This window comes from Podarcis raffonei, chromosome 17 (assembly GCF_027172205.1).
Source record: "Podarcis raffonei isolate rPodRaf1 chromosome 17, rPodRaf1.pri, whole genome shotgun sequence".
NCBI classification, from domain to species: domain Eukaryota; kingdom Metazoa; phylum Chordata; class Lepidosauria; order Squamata; family Lacertidae; genus Podarcis; species Podarcis raffonei.
This window is the reverse complement of record NC_070618.1, coordinates 8101731-8113134: the sequence shown is the minus strand read 5'-3', so window position 1 is coordinate 8113134 and position 11404 is coordinate 8101731. Positions and strand designations below refer to the sequence as shown.

General features: G+C 43.2%; 1 protein-coding gene across 1 annotated transcript in view; it reads left to right on the top strand.

The window, feature by feature from the left end:
• The first annotated feature begins 715 nt into the window (after positions 1-715).
• The window catches only part of LOC128405020 (prolow-density lipoprotein receptor-related protein 1-like), a 44841-nt gene continuing 34152 nt past the window's right edge, over positions 716-11404 (top strand). The window contains exons 1-8 of the mRNA XM_053371188.1: positions 716-969; positions 1993-2106; positions 3179-3298; positions 5021-5245; positions 7565-7678; positions 7778-7897; positions 9024-9149; positions 9615-9821. Of these exons, the coding sequence (XP_053227163.1) occupies positions 891-969; positions 1993-2106; positions 3179-3298; positions 5021-5245; positions 7565-7678; positions 7778-7897; positions 9024-9149; positions 9615-9821 (1105 nt within the window). The 5' untranslated portion in view covers positions 716-890. The remainder of the gene's footprint in view (positions 970-1992; positions 2107-3178; positions 3299-5020; positions 5246-7564; positions 7679-7777; positions 7898-9023; positions 9150-9614; positions 9822-11404) is intronic.

Below are 11404 nucleotides of genomic sequence, written 5' to 3'. Positions count from 1 at the left end.
CTCCCCTCCCCGCCTGTGAATGTAACTTTACAAGCATTTCCTCAGTAAAATTACCTCCGTATGAACCCAGGACCCAATAAATTCAGTACTTAATTACAATTCAAAACTAAACTAACAGTTTCATTGATAGATTAACAAATCACTTCAGCAAAACCAGATTAAAACTAAAGCAAATTCGGTTTCAGTAATAACATGCTCTTATTACAGATATAAGAGAAGCGATTGAGTTGGACCAGCATTGAGTTGGATGGGGCTTTTAGCACAGCTTTTTCTAGTTAGTCACTTTATCCTGCCCAAGGCAAACCTAAATTGACTTACAACCAGCCAAACAGACAACACAGATATATTGACACAAGAGGAAAAACATGAAAAATATCCTGCCTACTTCTAAAATGGCCACAGATAGTTAAAGGCCAAAGGATAGAGGGGGGAAATTTGCCTGGCGCCTAAAGATCTAAGCTGGTCTCAGGCCAGCCTTCCTGAGAAGAGAGTTCCCACAAAGCAGGAGCCACCACAAAGAAGACCCACTCCATCTGCGTTTACTCGGGAGCAAGCCCTGTTGCAGCGAAGGCAGTTTACTCCCTAGTAAGGGATGCAGTCATCGGGTCTTGCTGCAAACAAGCTACGGGGTGCCGGGGCTTGGAGGAGCGTCAGGATGAGGGCCTCGCGACTCCATCCGCGCTTGGCTGAGGAGTAAAGGGCCTGATCCTCGCAACGGGACTTCGAAATGCGGAGCCGCGCCCAGCCGCTACCCCACCCAGTGGGACTCTTGCGCGGGGGATAAAAGCTTCTCCGCGCGTCTACTCCGTTACTGCTTTTCCCCGCTCTTTTATTCTTTCTGTGCTCGCCTTAGTTTCTCGCGCTGCTCCTGCGCGCCTTTTCCGCGCGTAATGGGGCGCGCTACGCTCCAGGCTGCGCTGCTGCTGCTCTTCGCTACTGCGACTGGGTGGGGTTTGCTCCCCAACAAAGGTGAGAGTGGGTCAGGTGGAGTGGACTTGCATATATATATATGTTTAAATTTTCTGTTTTGCAATTTTAAAAATTCATTTTACATCCTTAAAATACCAGTGACTTCCTTTCATCTCTTTCCATGGTTCATTTTACGCACCACAAATCCCTGCATATTTTACACAAAACTCTTCCATTCGGTATTCCATTTTTGCAGCCATCAAAACTTGTTTACATTGTTGAATTTATCTTGATGCTGCCAGCGTTTTCAGCTGTACACAATGATTTCCCATATATTCAATAAACGTTTTCCAGTCTTCTTTAAACATATGTTCTTACTGTTCTCTTATTCTGTGTTGCCTCTGCAAGTTGTGCATATTCTGTCAACTTAAGTTGCCATTCTTCTTTGGTTGGGACCTCGCTCGTTTTCCATTTTGGGGCTAACAAAACACGGGCGCAGTAGTAGCATACATAAATAACCTTTTTTTGTCACCGTGTGGTAGTGGAATTTCAGTCTGAATTATCCCCAACAGAAAGGACTCTGTTTTTTGGGGGGGATGATGTGCCTTTTTGTTTTTTTACACGGTAGTCTTTAATCTCTCTAGTTTGCAACTCTAGGCTTCTCTGGAAGGACCAGTGGGATATAAATTTAATAAACAAATGAAACCACATGGTAGTTCAAGGGATACTTATTGGGGAAGTGAGGCTAAATGAAATGAGTAACGCGTGTGTATAAATAATTTTGCTTTGTATCCTTCATTTTGTGATGTTTGAATGACTTTATTATACACTATCATGCTTTTTAAAAAAAACAAGTTGGCTTTTTAAGGAGTCTTGTAAATAAAATAACTATGGGTGGTGTCAAAATGAGTTCAGCTGCTACAAGGGCTTTTTCCTGTCCAGTAGGGTTTCCTTCCTGTGTTCTTTCCTCTCCCCCATGAACCCATTTTGGAGGTTTCCCCCCCTTCAATCTAGCAGATTTGGGGTGGGGGGAGTTATGGTAGAGAGGACAGAGTGTGACTATATGCTATTTGCCTTGTACAGATGGAAACGTTTGCAGTATCTCTCAGCAAGCTGTCTGTGGAGATAAGTGCATTCCTTTGACCTGGCTTTGTAATGGAGAGCAAGACTGCCCTGATGGTTCAGATGAGCATTGTGGTAAGCCTTTCAGAGCCTTCAAATGGCTGAGAGTCCATTTGGGAGACCAAGGTTCAGTGCCGGATTTACGTATAAGCTAAACAAGCTATAGCTTAGGGCCCCACTCTCTTGGGGGCCCCCCAAAAAAAATTAAAGGGGAAAAAACTGGATGTACATTTCCAAAATATAAGATCAAAAACAAAATAAAACCTACATACAGCAACAGTGTTTTGTGTTGTGTAGGCTCCTATTTGTTATGTACAAATGACTTTAGATACCTATTAAGTTCATAAATTACCATATAGCATATATTCTGTTAAGTTGTGGGCGAACATATCAGACGACACAGTGATTCTTCCAAAGTAGCTCTTTATTTGTAAGCTGGAACAGAACTGAACTTGTAAGCTGGAATAGAGCTCAGTCAGCCTGCTTATATAGAGCTCCAGAACAATGTAACTTGCCATTTTCTAAAACTATCCAATCACTGAACGTCACTTTCGATCCTTCATTTGCATACAAACTATCCAATCACTGAACGTCACTTTCGATCCTTCATTTGCATAACTATCTACAGTATCCCCCTGCTGGCCCAGGGTGAGAACTTCAGTACATAACACATTCAACACAAAAAAGTGACAATTTGTTGACAAAGGACAGCTGGACATATAAAGGGCCTAATTGCCTTCAGTAGCTTAGGGCCTCATCAAACCTAAATCCAGATGGGCTTTTAATAGCTCATGTTGTTTCCTGGGACAGCTGAAACTATGTTTTCCTTAGTCACTTCAATGGTTAAGCTAATGTCTTTCCAAGATAAACTTGTGTATCCATGTTTTTTTTTTAGTAAACTGCTTTCTGAAAACATTAATCAAGCAGTGTATAAATTTAATGAAATAATTTTATTACGCATGCCAAGTCCTTTAAACTCTTACTGTAGCATCTTTGCGGTCGATGTTGATTTCAAAGCAACTTCCCAGGCTACCAAAGTCCTCCTTGGCAACTATCCTATAGGCAACATTCTTTTAAAAAGGGAGAGTACCTAACCACTCCAGCTAAGTGCAATGTTAAATCAAGCTAAATAACTTTTATCGTTCAGACGAAGGATGTCGTGGTGATCCAAATGCATGGCAGTGCAAAGATGGAAGCTGCGTTTCTGCTACTTGGCTTTGCGATGGCGTCAGTGATTGCATGGATGGCTCAGATGAAGAGAATTGTGGTACGTTCAAAACCATTTTTCAACATTTCCCTGGTATTTTGCTTCTCCGGCTTTCTCTGTGGTGCAGTGCAACTGATGCCCCTTGCATTTATCTCCTTCATCTCTTGACTGAATGAAGAGTTTTTTGTAGGCAACGCCCAGTGCAGAAGCTGTTGAAGCAGAGGCCAGCTTAAAGTCGAACATAAAATTTTCCTTACACTAAGAGAGGCTGGGCAATCCTTGCTCTCAACACGGATGGAGCTGGTCTTTCAGCCGAGCCCTTCTTCTTAGCTGCTGACAGATGAGGGAAGGAATAACCTCATCCCTAGTAGGAAGGCAAAATGCTGAAGGGAGTGCTATCATCTGGGCTTCTGCTGGTACAGTGGTACCTTGGTTCTCAAACAACTTGGAACCCAAACATTGCAAACCCAGAAGTAAGTGTTCCGGTTTGCTAACTTTTTTCAGAAGCCAAACATGCTTCGTTTTGAGTGTTACGCTTCTGATGTGAGTGCCACACTTCCATTTTGTATACCACACTTCCATTTTGAGTGTTATGCTGAGGTCTGTCTGTTTTTGCTATTTTGCGTTTTTGTGGCTCTCTTTTTGTGTTACTCTCTGGAACCCAATTCAGCTACTGATTGATTGGTTGGTTGTGTGACTGCGGTACATTTATTGCTTTCATTTTATGGATCAATGGTCTCGTTAGATAGTAAAATTCTGAAGAAGTGTGCATTCACACGAAAGCTCATACCAATAACAAACTTAGTTGGTCTCTAAGGTGCTACTGGAAGGATTTTTTTATTTTTTATTTTTACTATGGCAGACCAACACGGCTACCTACCTGTAACTAGTAAAATTCATGTTAAATTTCTGTTTTAGGGGTTGTTTTTAAAAGTCTGGAACGGATTAATCCATTTTGCATTACTTTCTATTGGAAAGCGCAACTTGGTTTTGGAACGCTTTGGTTTTGGAATGGACTTCCAGAACGGATTAAGTTTGAGAGCCAAGGTACCACTGCACTTTCTGCAGTGTTCAGCCTAGATTCTCCTGCAGTAAGAGGTGGCTGCCTTATTTTCCCAGTTACTACTTATTTTCCCAGTTACTAATAATACCAGCTTCTGAATCTCAAGGCAGTTGAATGTTTTGTCCCTTCATTGCAGCTGGTAAGTCCTTTGGAAACTACATGAGGTGTATTATGTTATAATTCTGGGGCAAGGTGAAGGTAAATACAGAGAATCCTTTTTATCCAAAAGGGCAGCATTGGCACTTAGGGTGGGTTAAGCTGCCTGCATGTGAAGGACAAGGAGTCCTTTAGCAAGAAAATAAGTCCTCATCTCTAAAACTTTCCTATGAACAGTTCAGCAGCCTTAAATTCCACATGTCTCTGAGAAACTCTTCTTACCTGAACTTTGAACATGTGGTGCAGCAAGTCCTTTGGTCCACCTAACCCAGTTCCCCCTTGCTCTCAAGGTCTTGTGGAGAGATCTTTTCTTAGTCTGTAGACTTTAACTGGAGGTTCTGGGAACTGAACACAAGTCCTTATGCACTCACAATGCATATTACTTAAGCATGGTATTCCAGACAACATTTGTCTGCTGTTGAAGGATGGGTTAGTTTCCAACCTAGACCTTCACATAGGCTTCCTCCTAGTGGATTGAGCTTGGAGCACCTCAAAGTGTTGACCACATGAATGAAGGACTAGAAGGGCAAGTCATTCATTCTGTTGCTCCAATATCATTGCAGTTTGTGGAGACAAAGTTCCGTGTCGAGGAAATAAGGAATGCATTGATCCCTGGAAAGTATGCGATCAGCATAAAGATTGTGAAGATGGTTCCGATGAAGCAAACTGTCCCCTGAAAAACTGCTTGGCTGGACAGTGGCAGTGCAAGAACAGGGTGTGCGTTATGGAGGACTGGAAGTGCAATGGTATAGACAACTGCGGCGACCGCTCGGATGAAGATGGTTGTGGTAAGCCGCTTGGCCTCCTTTCAGAGGCATATAGGTGTCCATCCAGTTGCATAGCTGGCAAGTGTCCCTTATTTGAAGGGACATTCCCTTATTCCAGAGCCATGTCCCGCCGCTGTCCCTTATTGATGGATGTCCCTTAAATGTCCCTTAAATTATGTCCCTTAAATTATGTCCCTTAAATTTCAAAGGAAGCAGCTCCTCTCCCTCCCTCCCTGCTGGCCAGGGAGGAGGGAGGCTCCAACTGTGTTGCTTGGCTGTGTTGCTCCCCCAATAAGAAGTCTAAGAACAACTGGGGGGTGGAGCTTGCATGCCTTGTGTGTGGCTAGTTAATGCAAGCTGAGGGGTTTTTTGAATGCTGGACGCCATTTTGTTGCACATGCTGCTGCAAACTTTGCAGTGCAAAGCCAGGCTGGGGAGCCATCTTAAGTTGAGGCTGCATAGGCCTTGTGGTGCATGTGATTCAGATTCTATTCAGTTGAACCTCTGGTTACAAAGTTGGTTGGACAGTGTTCTCGAAGCTACCCAGCATGAGTTTGACCAGACTGCAGGAGGACAGGAAGACTGGAGTGCCTGGAACAGGTGAGGCTGCAGGTCCTTATTTTGGCTGCTGGTCCCTTATTTTCAAATCTGTAAGTTGACAGCTATGCAGTTGTGAAAATGCATCTTAAAAAGTTGCGCTTGAGACTTCATGTAGTTGCCCTCTGAAGACATACCCGGAAGAGATTATCAGGCTGCAACTTTCAGTAGATGGTTTGGATAAAGTTTGTTTAAAAGTACAAAACTATTTGGGCAGTAGTTTTTCTAAAACTGCTTCCCAAGATTTGGAACCTGCGAGTTTTCAAGTAACTTCCCCTCCCCCCCTCACACAGGATTCAATTTTGTTAGGGGTTTGAAAACTTGCTGGGAAGTATTTGACAGAGCTGGTTTAAGGTCTTCTGCTACTGTATGTTGAAGATGAGGGAACCCAGTTTAATAAGATGCTGCATTGGACACTGCTGAGAGCCAGCGTGGTGTAGTGGTTAAGAGCGGTGGACTCGTAATCTGGTGAACCGGGTTCGCTTCCCTGCTCCTCCACATGCAGCTGCTGGGTGACCTTGGGCCAGTCACACTTCTTTGAAGTCTCTCAGCCCCACTCACCTCACAGAGTGTTTGTTGTGGGGGAGGAAGGGAAAGGAGAATGTTAGCCGCTTTGAGACTCCTTAAAGGGAGTGAAAGGCGGGATATCAAATCCAAACTCTTCTTAGAATCATAGAATCATAGAGTTGGAAGAGACCACAAGGGCCATCTTCTTCTTCTTCTTCTTCTGCTGGTATCTATGGGTGTAGCCACGATTTTTGTTAAGGGGGGCAGGACTTCTGTTGGGGGCAGAACTAACGTGATTGCTCAGTTAAGTATTTCTATTGTTTTACTTGATGGGGGGGACAGCTGCCCCCCCCGACTCACATTGGCTACGCCCGTGCTGGTATATTTTAATTTTTAAAAACTTGTTGCATCTTGTCCAAACTGAGCTTAAGACTTTGGCTGCGGTGGACATGTGTTTGAAAACCAAGGATGCTGTTTTCTTCAGAATTAGACTTTTTCAGATGCATAAACTTGTATGGTACTAACTTAATGTATTTTATTGGGTGCTACCCTAATATTCTAGCAAAGTTAATTAAACCATGCCTTCAATACCAATATCTGGAGCTGGTATCAGACAGATTTGTCTTAGAAAAGGCCAAATTAAAACATCACTCTTCACATATCCAGTGCTGAAACTGTTCAAAGGCTTAATCAGTATCTTGAACCTGTCTTATAAAGCATTTCTTATAAAGCATACCTGAAGGAGCATCTCCGCCCCCATCGTTCTGCCCGGACACTGAGGTCCAGCACCGAGGGCCTTCTGGCGGTTCCCTCGCTGCAAGAAGCCAAGTTACAGGGAACCAGGCAGAGGGCCTTCTCGGTAGTGGCACCCGCCCTGTGGAACGCCCTCCCACCAGATGTCAAAGAGAACAACAACTACTAGACTTTTAGAAGACATCTGAAGGCAGCCCTGTTTACGGAAGCTTTTAATGTTTAATAGACTATTGTATTTTAATACTTTGTTGGAAGCCGCCCAGAGTGGTTGGGGAAACCCAGCCAGATGGGCGCGGTATAAATAATAAATTATTATATTATTATTTCCATTGGCTGTGTAACAAACTGGACTACAATGGTAGTAGATACACTCAGGCAATGTGTAAATACTCTAGGAAATGGAATAGGGCGCACAATACATTAGATGTCTTGAACTGGTTGCTGACACATTTAACCTTGTGCATAATTCTAATTAACTTACAGCTTACTGCCCACAAGGAATGATCCATTGTGATAAAGGGAAATGCATTATGGAATCTCTAATGTGCAACGAAGTGAAAGACTGTTTAGATGGCACCGATGAACCCAGCACCTGCGGTAATGCACTGTTTACACTCTTATAGTAAACAATTAAGAGTCTTCCAGTCAGCTGTTAGAGGGTGTCAGCTCTGTTTAACTCTTGTTCTATGCATCTAGGTAAGAACTGCACTCTGAACAATGGAGGCTGCATGCAGACGTGCACTGACACTCATTGGGGTGCGAGGTGTTCGTGTGGTCCTGGTTGGAATCTTCAGGCCAATGGTCAAGACTGTACAGGTATGTGTAAAATAAAACAGGCGCTCACTATTTAGAACTGGAGAAAGTTCTCTAAACTGCAAATTGTGACCATTCATATATCCTGGGACACTATAACAATCTTCAACCTTTTCTGACCAAAGACCCATTTTTATCCCAGATACGCATTTGAGGACCTGATTTTTAAAATCATTTTTTGTATGGTGGTAGTGCTGCTTTTGAAATACGCCATAGAGCAGACTGTGACTCTCAGTAGTTGGTCCTAACCCACTAGCTTGAATACCAGTTGGCTAGAAGAGCCTTCCTTGAATACTGCTTTTCACAAGGAGGTCTTGGGATGCCAAGACGCCCAAGCTGTCCAAGTAAGGAAATGGATGATCATAAAAATAGACCTTGATGTTGCCACAAATTCAAAGTTCTGACCTATAAAGTCCTACATGGCTGGGGTCCAAGCCATCTGAAAGACCAAAATCCCACATACAAACCTGCCCAGGTTTTGAGATGTTCAGGAGAGGCCCTTCTCTTGGTCCCGCCATCCTCACAGGCGTGCTTGGTTGGGAAAGTGGGAGAGAGCCTTCTTGGTGGCTGCCCCCAGACTCTGGACTCCCTCCCTAGAGAAGCCAGACTGGCTGGCTCCTTGTTGTCCTTCCACCAGCAGATGAAGACCTACTTTTTCCAACAGGCTTTTGGGAATTGGCTATAATAATAATAATAATAATAATAATAATAATAATAATATTTATATCCCGCCCTCCCCAGCCGAAGCCGGGCTCAGGGTGGCTAACAACAATAAAATAAGAATTAATGAATTGACTGGTACCATGCTGTTTCTATTGTAATTATTTGTATGTTTCAAACAAATTCTATGTATGTGTGTGTGTAGTTAAATTGCTTTTAATGGCTGCTTTTCTGTTTTTAGCGATACTTGTTCATATCCGTAGGCCACCTTGAGTCCTGCAAGTGGAAAAAGTAGTTTAAATAAATGCAAGTGGTTTAAATAAATATATAGTAATCATATAATAAATTGCATTGATCATAATAATAAATACAAGGCTCTAAGAAGCTAGTAGTACTTCATGGCTATAGCAGCCCTTCTCAGACTACAGGAACTTATGTACATTACACTGACTCTGCTTCTTCTTTGCAGATGTTGATGAGTGTGCAATGGCTTACGGTCCTTGTAGCCAGTTGTGCAAGAACACAGTCGGTTCTTTTACCTGTGACTGTGTCCATGGGTACTGGCTCTCCAACGGAACTACTTGTAGGACTGCAGGTAGGCCCTCAGTTACATAGAGCATGAATTCCAGCTCTCTGCTGATTTGCGGGCAGGTGGAGACATGGGAAGCACAAGACTGCCTAGCTTGGCAAAAGTTGGTACGCTTGTAATTTCTTTTGTAGAGGTAATGCTCAGGTTTCTGGCAAATGGAGGGGAATTGAGCTCTTGTGGGCAAGTTAACCGCAACAATCTGTGAGGTTAGAATACAAAACAGACAATCTGTGAGGTTAGAATACAAAAAGCAACAAAAAGTTAGGATTGCATGTCTTAGTTTGGGTACATGCAGTGCTACTAAGCAGAGATATTTAACACATGTCTCCCATAAAGGACAACTCTAGTAAGTAAGGCTATTGGATGCAGCTTGAATATCTTCTTACTGGCTAGATTTTCTATAGCTCAACAGCTAATAAGGAACAGGATTGCATTCTGGGACAAGGCCTAATAATGAAAAATCTCCTCCAGATGGTGCTACAAAAATATTGCTGGCTGTTGGTCGTGATCTTGCTGTCCTGGATGTAAAAACTCATGAACTGAAAACTCTAATGTCAATAAGGACATCGCCCAGCTCTGTTGCCTACGACTCGTTAAGGAAAGCCTATTATTGGGTTGATGAAGGAAGAAAGCTTCATATCTATGTGCCAGGGAAAAATGAGATGCTTCTGTATCCAGGTAAAGCTGTTGATATACTTGCAGTAACTGCATCCTTGTCTAGAGAAAGCTCTTAAGTCATTGGCCAAATACTACAGCACCCCATTGTGTCCTTGGAAGCCTGTAGCAAGGCTTCTCAGCAGAGATGAACTTTAAAAGTACGCAGAGAGCTGGTGCAGTATAGTGGGTGGTGCTGGACTGGAAAAATGATGCTAACAGGGTGAGCTGCTGGCCAGTTGCTCACTTGGCCTGAGGTTTAAAGTAGGCGAGGAAGGACAGAACAACATACAACACATGCCATAGGCGCATAAGTAGTAATTGCTGTTTAAATGTAAATGCAACAAATAACAGCATAATTTTAATAAGTGGCCTGAATCCGGAAAGCAGGTGCTTATTTTCTTGGCAGCTGGACAGAATATTCCTTGCATATGTTCTCATAAGTAAAAAGACTAGATATTCTGAGCTCAAAACATGGTGGCGTAGACTCTATTCTTCCTTGGTTGGACGCTACATTCTGCTTTTGGAGTACCAATCTAGGTGTGTCTGCCTTTTGTGGACAAGACAAACCCTTGCACCATCCTTGGTACTCCTGTTTGAGCTCCCAACATTATTTGTAAATCCAAACCAGGATTGGCTGCGAAAGCAATATATTCAGCTATTAGTGGGTTAAATGGGAATCCTAAGTGGAGTGGCATGGCAAATTAAAATACAGCACAAAAGCAGCACAGGGATTTGTTAAGTTTCTTGTTCATGCTCCCAAGCAGAGTTTTAAACTTCCTCTTACAGGAGTTTGTTTCTGGAGCAGTGCTTCCAAATTAGGGGTCTGGGGACCTCTGGGGGGACCGGGGAACACACCCAGGGGGTCCTCCATGGCCCCATCCCTTGCCTCACCCCTAACTAATTTTTTGTCAATTTTGCATGGCAATACCACAGATTTTATGGTCTTTAGCAATTTTTTAAAAATACAGTCGTACCTTGGTTGCCGAACGCCTTGGAACTCGTACGTTTTGGCTCCCGAACGATTGAAAACCAGAAGTGAGTGTTCCGGTTTTCGAACAATTTTCAGAAGCCAAACGTTTGGCACGGCTTCTGATTGGCTGCAGGACGCTCCTGCAGCCAATTGGAAGCTGTGTCTTGGTTTTCGAATGGTTCTGTGGTCGAATGGACTCCCGGAACGCATTCTGTTCAAGAACTAAGGTACGACTGTATTGGCCAAAATCAGTTTTGAAATGACACCGCAATAATGATTTTGACTCGGCCCTCACTTCAAGGCACCACGGCACTACCTTCCCCTGGCACTGAGGTGGAGCAGCTTTTCTCAGCCAGCAGGGAAGCAGCAGCAGCCACAGTAGACGTGCATCTCTGCTGGCTGCCACTGCTGGCTGGATAGTTCACACAATAAATAAGTCAGAAATTAAATCCTTATAGCAAAAGGGAAAAAAAGCTACGTAAAATCGCAAATAAACTTTTTTTGCTCTCCAGCGCTATCTGGTGTTGTATGCTTAATGCATTCAAAGCGTTGTTTTTTGACTAATGTAGCTGAGTCCCAAGATCTCTTGCTGTAAGGGTTATGAAACTACTGAGCTTCTATAAATGTTTCTCTC